Raw genomic sequence first — 17,285 nt, forward strand, 5'->3', positions numbered from 1 at the left:
AAAAGTAGTTCCCAGTATTTGCTTCAGTGTCGTAACGCTACAATTATTTGTTGGTGTTCCACAGCGTAGTGAATGTGCGGATTATAACGTGTCCACCAAAGTGTTTTGGGGTTGTTGGATTGTGTATTTGATGAGTTTGACGAGGGGGAACAAAAATACCATCCACTTCCATTGTGTGTCCCGAAAACCTTCCCCGACTCACCTCTGGATAAACAACAGCTCGCCCTCACAAAAAAAGTAAGTATTCTGTTCGAAATGACTAAATAATTGCGCTAAATGGGCCAATTTGCCAGAATGTTGAAGTATCGCTTTAATGAAAGTTCTTCTGATGGTTCCTAGAACTTGATGAAGGTTCCTGTGGTCCAAATGAAGCCAATACATGTTCAGTGAAGGACGAGTTGAATCATTCTCATCAACATAGAATCCACAATCAAACCTGAGAGTTTTGGATCAGTCAGCCGATTCTGTGATTTAACTCCAAAACCGTACTCATAGAAGTGGGGTCAGAGGTCATGCTGATGAGCCGTGATGTCACGGGCAGTGGAAGCAGGAGAAAGGCTGCTGCTGAGCGTGCAGATAAAGGGAGGCGGTTGATTGTATCAGAGGAAGCGGCAGATAAGGCGGAGAGGAGGAGCATCGATCGCCGATCGCCCCGATTCACCTCCTCCGCCTGGCTCTCCGTCCGCAGCACACAGAGCTGCTGTTCCAGCGGAACCACAGCGGCTTCCTGCACACGCTGGAGGTGGGCCGCCAGCTGTTCTCCATGGGCGACGAGGAGACGCAGAGCCGGCTGCAGGACGACCTGGCGGCGCTGGAGGACGAGTGGCGGCAGCTGCACGGCCTGCTGGGACGCCGGGTGGAGCTGACCCGGGGAGTCATCCAGGTAACGACCCCCATAAACGACGAATCCGTGATGCCTTCAGGGACTCAGAGTCAGGCCGGATATCTCAAATCGCTCTGTATTGATTTTCATCTCATTTGCAGCCGATTTGAGATGTTTTTGGTTTTAAGCTCCAGATTCGCTCGATGGAAGAATGTTTGTGCGAATCTGTTTTTCAGCCTCGTGATTAGATAAACCTGCGGCGTCACTTCCTCTGAATACTGAGCAGTTTGAGACACAGTGGTTCTTTGTGTACCTGCAGAACTTGTTTGGTGTTAAAAGTTTTCTCTATTTGCCTTTATTCATATTTAACTTCAGTTTTTGTTTTCTTTTGATTTGGCAGAGAAGAATGTATTTTTTATATTTTTACAAGCTTTAAACTGTTATTATTTAAATAATTCTCAGTGATTTAAACACTTTTGTCCAGTTTAAAGATTCCTGATGTGATTTAAACACGGTGATACGTCTATCCTCATTTAATTATTAAACTGTGAAGATTGTTTATAAAAAAGGATTACAAAAAGATATTTTGAAAGAATAGAAATTATTTTGGAGTTTTGCCAAAATGATCCAGTTAAACAAAACGGAGTAAATCTGAACTTCAACATATGTTTGAAAAAAAATCACGGTAACGCTTTACTTGCAGCACCCAGTTTAACACATTATAAGTAGTTATAAACACTCATAAATGATCACAATGCTTTAACTCACTATACAGCATGGGGTTAGGGTTAGGGTTAGGGTTAGGTCCTGGCATTGTGATCGTCTATGAATGTTTATAACTATAGCTCATGTGTTATAATGGCATTATAATGCTTATAAATGCTTATAATGTGTTATACAGGGGGGCTTCAAATAAAGTGTTACTAAAATCACAAATTGAATATAAATGCTAAGATGTTAAAACACTTAACGGTGTGAGGTCTCTGACACGTTTCCAGGTTTTAGAGCATCTTCCTCTTTGGTAACTGCTGTTATAATCGTTTTAAATTTCGCTCCTGATGAAACAATCCTCAGGCTGATCGGTGATTATTTCACTCTTCCTTTGTTATATGAGTTTTGTTTGAAGTATTGAAGCTTTAAACGCGGCGAAGCTGGAAATGAGCGCCGCGCTCCAGGTGCTTCCTGCGGGTGCAGCAGTGTGATCTGCTGCTCTCCTCTCTGACTGTAAGACGTCCTGATCCTCCGTCCTCCATCTGCTGCCCGTTAATCCAATCTGCTCCGATTAATGACAGCGGCTGAGAGGACGGCTGCGTGCGAGAGGCGTTTTCCACTCACACCTTTAACCGAGGTTTGATTGTGGTGTGTGTGTGTGTGTGTGTGTGTGTGTGTGCGTGCCAGACGTGGGAGCGCTGCGAGGCCGGCCTCGCCCACGGCGCGCAGACGCTGCAGGAGGTGAAGACCAGGCTGAAGCAGCCGCTGCCAGAGAGCGACGAGGAGCTGCCGAGCGCCGAGCGCCTCAACCAGGTACGGCCGGAAACCCAGAATAAAGCGGCGGCGCAGCTGTAATCCCGTCGGCCCGGTAAAGCTCTCCCACTCCGGCCAACACTCCGTCTGACCAATCACAGCCGCCGTCACCACACGACAGATGACGTTAAACAGATCCATTCAGCAGTAGCGGGCAGGAAGTGAGACGTTTCAGTTATTTTTAAAAAAAAAAAGATGTTTTCTCATCAGTTTCATGAAACAATCTGAAACTGAGAAACAGAAACCTGCAATAAGGAATAAAAATAAGGGAATGAGTGAGTTTTAACTGGAGCTTTAGTGTCTTAGACGTTCTCAAACCTTTTGAATCACAGTTGGAACATTAAACCCCGTTAGAGGGACAAGAAGCTGCTTTTGTATTTTTCACGCCAAGCGAAAATGTTAAATTTGTCGATTAATCTCACTAAAAAGAATTAAAGTAACTGAGATTAAGAGGAGTATAAAAAGACGGCAGCGGGTTGACTCCCGGCCGCCCCTCCCCCTCCCCCTCCCCTCCCGTCCCGGGCTCTAATCCCCCCGGAGTGGGCGGGGCTTGGGGAGGCGGGCTCTGGGCGGCCGGGGGCAGGCGAGGGGCAAGACGGGAGCCGGCGCTCGGAGGGAGAGCAGGCCGGGGTCTGACGCTCCGGCTGGTATGGTATGCAGGAGAACGAGGACTCCCTGGAGGACTGGGCCCGGAGCCTGACGGAGCTGAGCGCCATGAAGGCCGACCTGTCGCAGTACATCATGGCCGACGACGTGCTGCTGCTGCAGGAGCAGGTGGAGCAGCTGCACTGCCAGTGGGAGGAGCTCTGTCTCAAGGTGGTGGAGCAGCGAGCGTTCACACCTGTTGACAGTCACCTGCTGCATGCTGACGTGCTAACGACTTGCTAACCAGGCTGCTTCTATATTCATGTATTAAACGGTCTGTGGATGTGCTACGGACTGTTGACAGATCTCTGAATGCTCTCGTCTCCATTCGGAAATGATTTGAACAGTCGTATTCAAAAGCAGGATTAAGTAGATGTTTCTCTTTAAAATGAAAATAGTTGTTTTAAATATCGATTCATTGTTAGTTCTGTTTCTCACACATATCAGAACATTTATGAACTGTTCACATGAATGTTGTTTCTGAACACATGAAGCGAGCAGAGGAACATTCGTCTGCTTAGATTAAAAAAACTGTCTTGAAAATGTAAAACAAAACAAACTGGTTAATTCCACTGTAGCACCTTTAAAATGACACGTGTCCTGCAAGTTCTTAACTTTTTTATACAGTTGAAAATTTCATTTTTCTGTAAAAAGCTTAAATTTGCTTCGGTTTTCTCACGGCACCATCTTGTGGTCGAAGGTGGTACTTACACCGAACTCGCTCCTTTCTTTTTTCCTTCATGTTTTTAGTCAGAAACTCGCCGGCGTTGTGACATTTCCAGTGATTGGAAGATGTTGAGAAAGTCAGACTTGCCTGAATCTCTGGGTCTGCTGGACTTATTAGAAGTTTTTGTCATGTCAGCAGAAAGTCTTCCAGGCTCCACTGAAATGTTGATGAAAAAATTAGGATATGTGTTGATTGGTGTTTTAAATGTCGCTTCCGACCAAAACCCCTCAATTCAGCACATTTTATGTATAAAAGTGTAAAATCTACTTGAGTTTATGTATGGTGAATCATCCTGTTCTCCAGATCTTCAGGGAGTTCCTGACAGAACAGAAACCCGCCTTCGGTTTTTTTAAAAAATGCGGAGTAACGTTATGGCGAAGTTCTGCTCTGAGGAGCCGGAGGTTCAAACTGAGCCGGGACTGCTCCTGTCCTCCGCTCATTGTCCCGCCGTCTGATTTAGAGACGTGGAGGAGCGCAGTCAGTAAATTTTGGTGGGGGGAGGAAGAGGCGGAGAACAGATGGTGACAGGCCGGGCTCTGGGTCTGCAGGAACCTCTCAGACGGAGACTTTCACTTTTCACTGCCTGTTTCTGTCTCCAGTTTGTCTTCAAGCTCCAGATTAGTTCAAAATATTTCACTTTGAAGAAACGCTCAGTCCAACCTGTTAGAACTTCATTCATGAAGTTTCTAACAGCAGAGTTTTCTCACTCTGAACGGTTTCTTCTCTCTTTCTGTTTTGACTTCCACCTCCTGCTGTGTAGATTTTTAAGTGTACGGAGTTTTTCTCCCTTGTTCGCTAAATTCCCGGTGTTAAAGGTTTTTGTCTCTGCTGTAGCAGCTGTCTGTCGTCACACAGTGACACCTAGTGGTCACAGACAGCAGGTACTGTGACATTTCGAGCTATCAGTCCACACCAGCAGTCAAATACTAGAAAAAGAAAAAACAAGGTGTAGCCATAGTCCAGAGAATATGGTAACTGAAAACTTTCAGATCTCCTCACAGATATTTCACGTCATTATCGGGCAAATCCGTTTGAGAAAATCTAGACTTTAATTGGTTTAAACTTTTCTGGCAGTAAAAACCTGAAATACTTTTCAGATCTGAGTAGGATTTTGTGAACCATTTTTTTTTCTTTGTTCGTCTGAATTCCCAGTGTGTCTGATCTTGTTGGCTCGTTTTTAAAGATTTACTTCCATTGTTTGGACTCTTTTCTTCTGCTTGATCACCAAACCTGGCAGACATTAGGAACGTAAATCTATTTTCTCCTCCTTGACGGCAGGAAACAGAGCAGCTGCAGAGCATGATGCTTCCTCGCCGTGCTTCACTGTTTAGATTCAGGACTTTCATGACAGGAAACGATATCGAGTGAAGAAATGAAACATTTGAATCTGATCAGAATCAATAGAATAGTTTTTATGATGTGTGTGTGTCGTTCTGTAGGTTCTTCACAAACAATTCTATCTGCTTTCATCCACTGAACATTTTCAAACTCCTTTTACTCTAAACTTGAGTCACTGTGTTTTTTTTTTTTTTGATACATCAGTGAAGATAATACAGAATGATATAAAGTGATCAAATACATATAATGATTAGCAATTTTATTTAATGCACAATAAATAGTCGTATACCAATTTAACATGCCATAAAATACATGAAAATGGGGTGTAATAAATATACAAACCATTTATAAACTTAAACACTTGGAATAATGATTAATAACACGTAATTTTATTGTTTTTAATTATCTAATGTTTTCATGTGTTGTTATTCTGTTAATTTGTTGATTTAGATCAAGGGTTAGATAAATGGAAAACATCAGCCAAAAGCCTCAAAGTTTTAATGTAAAATAACAGATAATTTCACTTTAGTGATTAAAAGAAATAAATCTTAGTATAGTGTAAGTATAAAGTAATATAACACGGTTAAAGAACATATCCGAAGTGTTTGAAATGAAGTTTCCTCCCTCACATCAGCAGCGCTCATCGAGCGGAGATCTAACTGTGGCGTTTCGATCTGCTCCGCTGCCGCCAGGTTTCTCTGCGTAAACAGGAGATCGCCGACCGGCTGAACGCCTGATCATCTTCAACGAGAAGAACAAGGAGCTGTGCGAGTGGCTGACGCAGATGGAGAACAATGGTGGCGCACAACTCCGACCTCACATCGAGGAGATGGTGGAGAAACTCAAGAAGGTGAGACGCCAGAACCTGAGCGGTGTCGTCGGCGTAGAGCATCACATGGTGCCGTTTGACTGTGGGGAACAGGGGAGGTGAACGTCTCTGCTCATCGGCAGGAGTTACTCTGATTCGCACATCTTTAGCGTGGAAAGCTAACATGTGAGCTGCTGTGTGTGACCAGGACTGCATGGAGGAGATCAACCTGTTCAGTGAGAATAAAACCCACCTGAAGCAGCTCGGGGAGCAAGCTCATCACCGCCAGCAACAAGACCAAGGAGACGGAGAATCAACGACAAGCTGAAGGACGTCAACGACCGCTGGCGCCACCTGTTCGACCACATCGAGGCCAGGTAGGAGCGAGGAGGGGGGGGAAGGTTTGCCACGACGCGCTGCGCTCTCAAATAGAAACAGACATTAGAAACACTGAGTGAGTCCATCAGCTTTTATTTCTCAGAGGCAAGTGACAAACGCTCTGCGAGTATTTAAGTTTCTTATACTTATAATGTTGTATATTGTGGCTCATGTAGCATAAAAACACAAACATTTAACTAAAGCAGAGATAATCCCACAGGATCGGTTGATAACCAGAAGAAAAGTCTTGTTGTGTTTGCTGCTTTAATGGGTTTTCCTGGTGACGGAGCGTATTCCTGCTTCCTCCTGTTAAAAGCGGTGTTGGACCAGATAGTTTGTCAAAGCCGTCGATCTTCGACCTGAGAAAAGTTCAGTGATTGGTTGACATTTAAGAACACTTTTAAGAATCATTTAAAAACAAAGAAAACGTGTCTTGGGAAGACGACGGCTGCTGCTGCTGCTGTTTGTTTGTTTGCCTCGCTGCACGTGCAGCTCGCACAGCTGTCGTCCTGCAGATTAAAGAGCAGAGGCTCAGAGCGGGAGGACGACGCAGCGTTATTAATCCATAAATGCAGAAAGGTTTGTGCAGCGGCTTAGAGCCTGCGGGACCAGGCAGAGGTCACAGCACCCGGTGAACAAACAGGGAAGTTGGGCTTAAACAAACCCGGCGCTCGGCACGCCGCTCAGCACTTCCTGTTGGCTCCGTGTTGTTTCAGCCTCTCAGAGCTGACTGAAGCCTCCCTCTCCGTCGCTCCCTGACCTTCTCCCTTTAAAAACCACTCCGCAAGCTGCTCGCCGCCAGTTAAAGCACTCCTCCTGGCAGAATTAGCATTGCGGACTGGAACCGTCAGCTTTTATCCAACCTGAATGACAGTAAAGAGCTGTGATGGAAGGAAACGAGAGAAATCAGATCCTGAAACAGACTGCAGTACAGCAGAGGCCGAAACACTTCTCACATTCACCCATTCACACACACCAGTGGCGGTTTCTGTCTTGCTCATGGACAGGGGAGACGGAGAATCAAACCAACAGCCTCCTGATTGTGAAGCACACGCTCTACCAACTGAGCCACACCAGCTAGGAAGGTCCTCTTGAAAAAAGGAGCTAAAAAGAAGAAGCTGAAGTTCATTAAAAATGGTTATAATTGCTGTGACAGTGAAATGTCAAAACGGCTAAGAGCTTTAAAAAACGAGCTCGTTAGAGATAAATAAATAAAAAGGGTTTAAAACGATTAGAATGACGGACTGGGTCAAACGAGCTTCCTGACAAGCTGAACAGGATTCAGAGCGCAGCGCTCCAGTTCAGTCTGCCCGAGGCTTTTATCACAGTTCAGCTGTTCCAATGGAATTCTGTTTGAACCACCTGAAGGAGCAGTGGGCGGGGCTTCCCGGTGACTGACAGCTGGTTAGCACTGAGCCCTGCTGTCTCCGACAATAGAAGGCAGCGTGACACACAATAGTGGATTTGCCTCTTTAGCTGACCCCCCCCCCCCCCCCCCCCCCCCCCCCCCCCGACTGGACAGCATGAGCACGCTGAGCCTGTTACTGATGGAATCTGTTATTGCCCCCCCAACACCTCTACATGAAGCTGGATGGTTTTCACTCACTTGCTGAGAATATTGTTTTGTCGCCCCTTCACCCCGAAAAAAAACAAAGAAAACAAAAATAACAGATCATCGTTGCGAGGCATTTCATTGTTTGACCGATCACATGATTGGAAAGAAATGGGGGGATTTTGGGGGGGGTTAAAGACTCTGTAAGCAGATAAATGTCGGGGCCGTCCCTCTGCGAGTCTCCTCAAGCTCCTTATCAGGATCATGGCAGCTTCCTCCGGCAGGATCCACGTCCACGACGGGAAACGTGAACGTTGTGAGCGACTGCAGGTCATCAGTGGAGATAAAGATGAGCAGTCCGCCCACATGGCCCCCCTCCCCTCCCCTCCACCCCCCACCCTGGACACACTGCCACAGGATCCACCGACATGCCTCCACTCAGCAGACCGCAGGACGTTCTGTCCAACACTCCCAGTTCTGGACGCTTGAAGTTTTAGGACACACTCAGCTTGATGATTTTGGTGGTGGTGATGACGATGATGATGATGATGATCTGATGATGATGATGATGACGATGAAGGTGGTGATGACGATGGACGTCATCCCCTGCTCTTCATCCTCGCCAGGCAGCACATGACTCATGCTGAGTTTTGACTCACTCGGGGATTTAGAAGTGTTGACTCAGGTCCGCTGCTGCTCTTTGTCCCCAGAACAAACCTGCCCCCCCCCCCCCCCATCTGCCCCCTCGTCTCACCCGCCCCCTCCCCGGGCAGCCCCCCAGCTGCTGCCTGCTGACACGGCCTTTGTGCCCGGCGGCCCTCCGGCACACACTCCACTTGACTCTTTGTGTGAAGACGATGTCAGGCGAGGCAGATGTTCTGGAAGAACAGTCCTCACACCTGGCACACACACACACACACACACCACACACACACACACACACAACACACCACACACACAGTGTGTTGTCATACTGGTGGAGGTTTAGTGTTTTACGACCTCTCGGACGCTTTTCTCCACGTAGTTACAGAGCTGGTCGTCATGGTAACCGTCAGCCGCCTCACCAAGTTGTGAACTTCGAACGTTGGATAGAGATGAGTGTGTGTGTGTGTGTGTGTGTGTGTGTGTGTGTGTGTGTGTGTGTGTTGTGTTTTGTTTGTGTGTGCCTGTGTGTGTTTATGAGTGAGTTGTGTGTGGCTGTATCTTTGAGTTTGCATATGTGATTGTGTGTTTTTTGTGTGTGGTGCTTGTGAGTGTGTGTGTGTGTGTGTGTGGTGTGTGTGTGTGTGTGTGTGTGTGTGTGTGTGTGTGTGTGTTTGTTTTTTTGTTTGTGTGCGTGTGTGTGTGGTTTTTATGTCTGTTTTTATGTTTGTTTTGCTGTGTGTGTTTTCTGTACTTCTGTTTTCGTTGCTTTGTGTGTGTGTGTTTTTATGTGTGTGTGCGTGTTTTGCTAGTTTGTGTCTGTGTGTGTGTGCGTGCATGTTTGTTTTTTTCATTTGCATCTATTTGTCCCCCCCCCCATAATGGTCCGTGGTCCTCCTGTGGCTCAGTGGAAGAGTCGACCTGTCAGGGAATCAGACTCTTTATGATCAGCTGATTTGTAGCTGAGCAGGTGGAGGACGTGAGCAGAGCCAGACTCCGTCCGTCCTTTCAGTCTCTTGTGTCTTCACTGTAAAGTCACCGGGGGAGGGGGGGTCATTCAGAGGAGTCCTGGGGGCGCTCTCTTGTTCCTCCTGCTCCAGATGCATCGTCTCCAAACACAAACAGCAGACATGAGAGACCTGAGGGTCTTCCCCCCCCCCCCCGCGTCTCCCTCCACCTGTCCTCAGTGCTGCCGGCAGGCGGAGCGTTCTCCACCCGAGGTGTTCTGCTGGTGGAACCGAGCGGATTTGCTGCAGAACGAAACCCTCCGTCTGTCAGACGTGCTGCTGCAGCTCAATAACAGCGTTGAGTAAATAAGACCTGAACTCGGTGAAAGAGTCCGAGGATGAAACGTTCGATAAGAAGAATCTAGAAACGATGGAGGTCGGTCAGGCTGAATGAAACGATGTAATCATGTTTTCCGTCCTTCTTTATATTTCTGTTTTAAAGTAGAGAGTGGGACTTTATCCCAGAAACAGCTGAGTTTCGGTACGTTCTGTTGATATAATCAGCCGTTTTGTTCTGATCTGAAGGGCGTCGACTCAGGAAGGAGCCAAGTTTGCTTTAAAGAAGCTCCTGATCATAAAAAAAAACAGCTGGATGAGAGAAGAAGGGCTGGAGCTGCTGCATCCAGCTGTTATTGAGGGGGGGAGGAGGAGGAGGAGGAGGAGGAGGAGGAGCAGCTAGCGCTCGCTAGCGGATGAGCCACCGTGATGGAGTAGCTCCTCAGCAGCCTGTAAGTACCCTCCTCTTCCTCCTCTTCCTCCTCTTCCTCTATCCTCTCATCGCCGGCGGAGGCTCGGACAGCGGGAGGCGAGAGCTGCTGTTTTGTCATGATAACGAGAGGGGGGAGGAGGAGGAGAGACGGGGGTGGAGGAGGAGGAGGAGGAGGAGGAGGAGGAGGCGCTCGGCTTCAGTAGGAGGCAGGCAGGCAGACGGACACACTCCGACACACACACACACACACACACACACACACACACACACTCACACTCCCATTCACACCCTGCAGACGGTCGCGTGTCGGTTTGAGAAGCTGCAGCTGCAGGACGAGGAGGAGACGTCCTCCGCCCCCCTCGTCCTCCGCCCCCCCCCGTCCACCACGTCCTCCCTGTCCTCCGTCCACCACGGGGGAGAAGCAGACATGCGGCGGCGGGCTGCAGCGCCCCCCCCAGGATGTCAACATTGCTGGGATGCTTCCTTCTTATGGAGGAACCTGCTGCCTCTGGTCTCACATTTCATCACCATACGTTTCCATCACTTCTTCTTTTTCGTTGGGTTGACCGGCTCTCAGAACGTTCTCCGGTTAAACTCGGTTCCTCGTCGTCGTGAGGACCAGGAGAACCGCGCTCGCTTCAGGGGAACGTTTTCCGTTTCCTCTCAGATCAGAAAATCTCTGCAGCTTCGATCAAACTCTCACTCAGGCAGCGATGAAGACGCTGCTGGAAGGATTGAATCAGAGAGGAAGGTCAGCGTGAAGCGTGAGGATGATGATGTGATGAAGGTCTGAACCTTCAGCAGCCCCTCTAGAAAACGGTCCCTGTGTGTGTGTTTGCGTGTGTTGTGTGTGTGTGTGTGTGTGTGTGTGTGTGTGTGTTTGTCAGCTTCAACACACACCAGGACGGTCTCACCACCTCCAGTCCTGATGTAGGTCACTGACCTGGAATGCAACCCCCCCCCCCCCCCCGGTCAGATGTAGGTCAGCTCGCCGCTCCCGTTGTGTCGCACGTGAGAACGGCGGCGGCGGCGCCTCGCTAACCTGCCACGGCGCTAATCCCAGAGCGCGGCGCTGAATAAAAGGCGTGCCGGGGTGTGAGTCTCACCCCGGACCTCCAGGACCCGGGTCCTGGTCTGGGTTCACACCGCGTCAGAAACCTCAACACTTCGACTGAAAACTTTCTGCAAACTGTCGGCATGACTATTAATCCAGGACAAAAAACAAAAAACACACAAACACTGAATTTGGATTGTTTCACAGCTTCAGCGAGGCGGAGAAATAAGTTTTATTCTTTAGTTCAGATGTTAGTGACACCGATTTCAACCTGTGGAACCAAACCTGCAGAGCATCTTCCCCCTCTGTCGCCCGGGTAACGCAGATGTGGCTCCTGTGGTCTGCAGGGTGAGGAAGTGAAGGAGACGCTGCTCACGTGCAGCAGCTGGACAAGAACATGAGCAACCTGCGGACATGGCTGTCCCGCATCGAGGCCGAGCTCGCCAAGCCCGTCGTCTACGACGTGTGTCACAGCGAGGAGATCCAGAGGAAGCTGGCCGAGCAGCAGGTGGACACGCACACACACACACACACACACACACTTATCCATTACTTATGTAATTGTGTTCATGATTCATGATGTCTGGGAAATTAAATAAACAAATAATTAAATATGATAAATAAATTATAGAGCCAAGCTATTTCTTTTTCTCTTGTATTTATTTAAAGCATTATTTGTATTGTTACTGTGTAAATATTAGAAAAGCTTTGATTATTAAATGTGGGGACTTTATTGAAATAACTAATATAGAAATGTGTGTTTGGGAATAATAAGTAAATAATATAAACAACATTAATTTGTGGTTAATAATACTGAATTTTGATTCCTTATTGTAATCATATATATAATTTTTCTGTGTCCTTTAATTCTATATGTAGCGACATGTGTAACAATAACATAAATAAGTAAATATTAAATTATATATTTAATACTTTTGAAAAGTAGAGAAAAAAGAATCTAAAAATACAGAAAAAAACTTTTTTATTTGTTTTTAGTTTATATTTTAATATGTGTAGCAAAACATGAATAAAGAAAAAAATTATAAAAAGTATTTCAACAAATTAGATAATTATGGATTTCTCACTAAAAGCTGAAAGCTGTTCAGCATAAAGCTGCGGCCCGCGGCCCCCTGGTGGTGCCCCGCGGTATTACAGCTGTACTGTGACAGATCATTCTGATTGATAATGATCAAACTGATAATCCAGGACAGTTAAAGTCTGTCAATCTTCATTCATCGGACTCATATTCAGCAGGTGGGTGTTGAAGTTGGATTCCCTTTGGAAACTGTAGATGAGTGTGAAACTGACTTGAGTGTATCCTCTGCTGTTCGCATCTTTAAAAGAATCTGTGACGAACCGAACTGAGTTCAGCTGCTCTTAAACAGTTAAAACACTTTAAAATCTGCAAAACAAAACAAATACAGCAGAACAGACGAGAAGAAAGGAAAGATTCCAGGTGAGAGGGGGAGGTGGGGGAGTTGGGGGGGTGTTGACGGGGGGGTCGGGGGGTTCTGCTGCAGGTTTCTCTCTGTCGGTGATGAACAGGGACGTTTGAAATGCTTCTTGTGTTGAGGGCTCTTTAAGCTTTCACCTGTCGCCACGGCAACGCTGAGAGCTCCGAGCAAACAAGTCGTGACACACACACACACACACACACACACACACACACACACACACAGAGTTGTCTTTGTCATGATGCGTAACTTAACACTGATTCTCTGTGACCAAGTTCTACAACATGGTTCAATACACAAATTCTATATGTTGTACGAGTATATACATGTTTTACATAGTTCTATAGATATAAGTTGTACATGGTTCTATATGCAAGTTCTACATAGCATAAAAGTTTTGGTTTTGAGGGTAAGTTCTAGATCTGATGCAGCGTGGTGGAAATGTTTCTTTCAGTGACAAATGAAGATGAAAACTTGTCAAAATGTTGAAGATGTTTACAAATATGGTTAAAAAACCATGGAATTCGAGGATCGGATTCTAAACCTGAAATCCTGAGTTCCTCAGAGTAGAACCAGAAGCTGACCTCTGACCCGCCGTGTTCTCCTGGATCCTCAGGATCTGCAGCGGGACATCGAGCAGCACACGGACAGCGTGGCGTCCGTCCTGATGCTCTGCGACGTCCTGCTGCACGACGCCGAAGCCTGCGGCAGCGACTCGGAGAACGACTCCATCCAGCAGACCCGCGCAGCCTGGACGCCGCTGGAGGAACATCTGCGCCCATGTCCATGGAGCGCCGCATGAGGTGAGCGGGCGCGGCGCCGCCCGGCGGGAACGCCCGGCCCGCCTCGCCCGCCGCTCCGCTCACCCGCTTCCCTCCGGTTCCAGGATCGAGGAGACGTGGCGCTGTGGTGTAAGTTCCTGGACGACTACTCTCGCTTCGAGGACTGGCTGAAGACGGCCGAGCTCACCGCCGCCAGCCCCGAGTCGGCCGACGTTCTCTACACCTGCGCCAAGGAGGAGCTCAAGAAGTTCGAGGTCAGTCCAGATTCTGTTTTTGAACAGTTTGAGGCGCCGTCGCCGCCTTCAACCAACTATGTGAAACTGACAAACACAAAAAGGAGGCAAAAAGGCTCAAACAGAACACATGGTAACAAAATACAGACCAACACTGGACGGAAGAAAGTAGCATCTTTAGCAAAGTGACAGAAATTGATGCAAATGTTCATGTAATTTAAAACAGGGATGCAAACTGATGTAGAATGAGTGAAGAGGGCACAGACTGTTCAGATTGTTAAAATGAACGAGAAAATCTCCCACAAATGGATGGAAAATGTCAAATAATAATGCAAATTCTGATCAAACAAGTCAAAATGCAATGAAAAACATCTGCCCGAAAGTATAAAATGACAAAAATGAGATGCACCGCGGTCGAAAACGTGAAATAATGAAACTAGTTCTGCAAAATGACAAGAAGGGATGCAAAATAGCAAGAATGATGCCAAAACACTTCACCAAATTCAAATAAATGACTCAATAAGGGATGCAAAGTTGCAACAATGTGACAAAAGTAATGAATATCTTTGCAAATAGATTAAAATAGATGCAAAATGGTGGAAATGTTTTGCAAAGTGGAAAGAAAGGGATGCAAAATAAAAAAAGTCAAAACAAACAGAAATGAAACTGAATGAAGAGCTGAATGAAAACAGCGGTTTAAACTGACGGCTGAGACCAGAGCTCCAGTTCCGCTCTGCAGCCCCGGGATTACAAACACAGATTAACGTCCGTAATCTGGACTCCGTCTGAGTTGCCTCCGTCTCCATGGTAACAGTAAATAACGGTGCTGACCTACATGGGGGACCCTGAGATCCAGAACCGGACTGGAAGAGGCTGTTGGTCCTGATGCAGGAAACTGATTCTCCTCAGAGCGTCTGTCTGGTTCTGAAGGTTCCTCTGAGACATTAGCGGTTCTGTCTGGTTCTGCGACGTGAGCGGTTCTGTCTGGTTCTGAGACGTTGGCGGTTCTGTCGGTTCTGAGACGTGAGCGGTTCTGTCTGGTCCTGCAGGGTTTCCAGCGCCAGGTTCTGGAGCGCCTCACTCAGCTGGAGCTCCTGAACAAACAGTACCGCGTCTGGCCCGCGAGAACCGGACCGACGCCTCCAGCCGGCTGCGGGTTCTGGTCCAGGAGGGGAACTGGAGGTGGGACGTCCTGCAGAGGAGGGTGGGCTGCGTCCTGCGAGACTGAAGGTAAGGCCCGCCCCCTGATAGCCCCGCCCAACCACAGAGGGGATGGACATGTGGCTTGTGGCCACGCCCCCTCAGCGCTGCCTCCCTCACAGCCCCGCCCCCCTTGAAGCTCAGCCTCCTGCAGATTGAGTTCAGACGTCATGACATTTGCCACAGCAGATGGTTGAGGTCACTCAGCTGACCTTTGACCTCTGCTGGCTCTGTCACCGTAATCCAGCAACATGAGCCTCATGAGAGGAAACGGATCAGGAAAACATCAGTCAAACGTCAGAAATGGATAAAAAACAACTTTTTATTATCCCGAGATTCCGGCGATCTTCTGGAATGTTGATACAGTGAATAAAGTTCGTGTTTTTAGGGGTTTTTAACTTTAAAAAGACTCGGATCTCCTCTGAAAAATGTTCAGAATGCTATGATCAAACAGATCATCATCCACCATGAAGATAATTCTGGCTCTTAATTTAATGATTCATCGATTCTGATTTTTAATATCCGATGTGAACCAGTGAGAACCCAGAGATCAACGTTAGCTTAGCAATGACCTGCTAACACATCCAGTCTTCAAGCTAAGCTAAGCTAAGCTAGGCTAGGCTAGTTCTGCCTTTGCCGTCATGTGAGACGTTCTGCTGACGTTCCGGCGTCTCGCCGTGTCTCCGTGTCTCCGTCCTCGGCAGCACTTCACGTCTCAGCGCGAAGACTTCGAGGGAACCCGGGAGGCGATCCTGGTCTGGCTGACGGAGATGGACCTGCAGCTCACCGACGTGGAGCATTTCTCCGAGAGCGACATCGAGGACAAGATGAGGCAGCTCAACGTGAGTCCAGCCTTCGTCACCGGCGTCTTCATCGTTACTGCAGCCGGTTCGGAAGGGCCTGGAGGTTTGATCGGTTCTGAGGAGTCTGAAGGTTCTGACGGTCCGGTGCCGGTTCTCCTGGCTCCGCAGGGCTTCCAGCAGGAGATCACCTCCAACACCAACAAGATCGACGCCCTGATCGTGTTCGGGGAGAACCTGATCCAGAAGAGCGCCCCGGCTGGACGCCGTGCTGATCGAGGACGAGCTGGAGGAGCTGCACTCGTACCTGCCAGGAGGTGTTCGGCCGCGTGGCGCGCTTCCACCAGCGGCTGGTCAGCCGGCGGGCCGGTCAGTGGACCCTCCTGCAGGGGGCGCTTCAGGGACCGTGGGGTCTGTCCATTCACGCTCCCGGTTCTGTTGGTTCTGCAGGTTCTGGAGGAGGAGCCGGACGGCTCGGACCCGGAGCCCCCCCACCTCCCCGGCGGGGTGTCGTGGACGGAGACCACGGCGAGGAGGAGGACGAGGCGGAGGCGGAGGAAGGCGGAGGAGGAGGAGGACGCCCCGGCGGCGGGCCGGCCCGCCATGTGCCACCTCCTGCCCCCGCCCCTGGAGCAGTCGGGCCGGGAGACCCCGTCAGCGTGGACTCCATCCCCTGGAGTGGGACCACACCGTGGACGTGGGGGGGTCGTCCTCGCACGAGGACGACGAGGACGCCCCCTTCTTCAGCGCGCTGTCAGGTAACGGGCCATCCTGAAAGGGGCGTGTCCTCCAGATACGTCGAGGGGGGGGGTGTCAGAGGCCCCGCCCCCTCTCAGGTGCTGCTGTCATGTGGTTAACCTGCAGACAACAGCTCACCGCCGTTTGTAGCAACAGTCGGAGCCTCTGGAACCACCCTGACCCCCCCCCAAACAAAATTGATGAAAACAAAATGAAAACAAAATTTTGACACGTTTTGACACAAACCATTTTTAAAAATGGTGGAGCGAGACTCTTTACACCCTCTGGTGGTGTAGATTGTTGTTACAGGACTTCTTTTGTTGTTGCTTGTATTTTTCTGGATGTTTTCACCGAACCTTGTGGAGTTTTTGATGAGTTTGCACGAACGATTTTCGAGTGGCTGTTGTTGTTTTGTGCATGTGTGAGACGATGGAAGACCTTCTGGGATGTGAGCAGATGTTCTTCTGGACTTTACTAAAGTATTTCCCTCTTTTTGTCCTCAGTGAAGTCGGTGAACAGCTGGGAACAACTGCAGCAAGCTTCACTGGAGAGGAAGCCACTGCAGGGCTACGTCAGTACACACACACACACACACCACCACACACACGATCTGAAGCCCCGCCAGGTTCTGCGTCATTCTGACTCGTGTGTGTGTGTGTGTGTGTGTGTGTGCAGGTGAAGCTCATGTCGGAGTGCAGCGGCAGCATCGACAGTGTGAAGCGAGTGAAGCTGATCCTGAACGACGACGAGGAGCTGGAGGAGGCCGGCCTGACCGGCGGCGCAGAGGCCAAGCAGACCGGCTCAGGTACGCAGGGGGCGGGGCTAACGCTAGGGGCGGGGGCCACGACTTATCAGCCCTGGATCAGTGCGA

At 48.7% G+C, this 17,285-nt stretch overlaps 1 protein-coding gene across 1 annotated transcript in view; it reads left to right on the forward strand.

Annotated features, from left to right (window-relative positions):
• syne2b (spectrin repeat containing, nuclear envelope 2b) overlaps positions 1-17,285 on the forward strand; it is a 120,281-nt gene that overhangs the window by 98,397 nt on the left and 4,599 nt on the right. The window contains 25 exon segments of the mRNA XM_030117541.1: positions 689-883; positions 2,222-2,347; positions 3,008-3,163; positions 5,750-5,789; positions 5,792-5,907; positions 6,074-6,139; positions 6,141-6,176; positions 6,178-6,242; positions 8,820-8,839; positions 11,561-11,715; positions 13,278-13,417; positions 13,419-13,440; positions 13,442-13,464; positions 13,548-13,564; positions 13,567-13,697; positions 14,726-14,783; positions 14,786-14,905; positions 15,579-15,718; positions 15,848-15,934; positions 15,936-15,983; positions 15,985-16,041; positions 16,127-16,344; positions 16,346-16,434; positions 16,918-16,985; positions 17,090-17,219. Of these exon segments, the coding sequence (XP_029973401.1) occupies positions 689-883; positions 2,222-2,347; positions 3,008-3,163; positions 5,750-5,789; positions 5,792-5,907; positions 6,074-6,139; positions 6,141-6,176; positions 6,178-6,242; positions 8,820-8,839; positions 11,561-11,715; positions 13,278-13,417; positions 13,419-13,440; positions 13,442-13,464; positions 13,548-13,564; positions 13,567-13,697; positions 14,726-14,783; positions 14,786-14,905; positions 15,579-15,718; positions 15,848-15,934; positions 15,936-15,983; positions 15,985-16,041; positions 16,127-16,344; positions 16,346-16,434; positions 16,918-16,985; positions 17,090-17,219 (2,323 nt within the window).

This window comes from Salarias fasciatus, chromosome 19 (assembly GCF_902148845.1).
Source record: "Salarias fasciatus chromosome 19, fSalaFa1.1, whole genome shotgun sequence".
NCBI lineage: Eukaryota > Metazoa > Chordata > Actinopteri > Blenniiformes > Blenniidae > Salarias > Salarias fasciatus.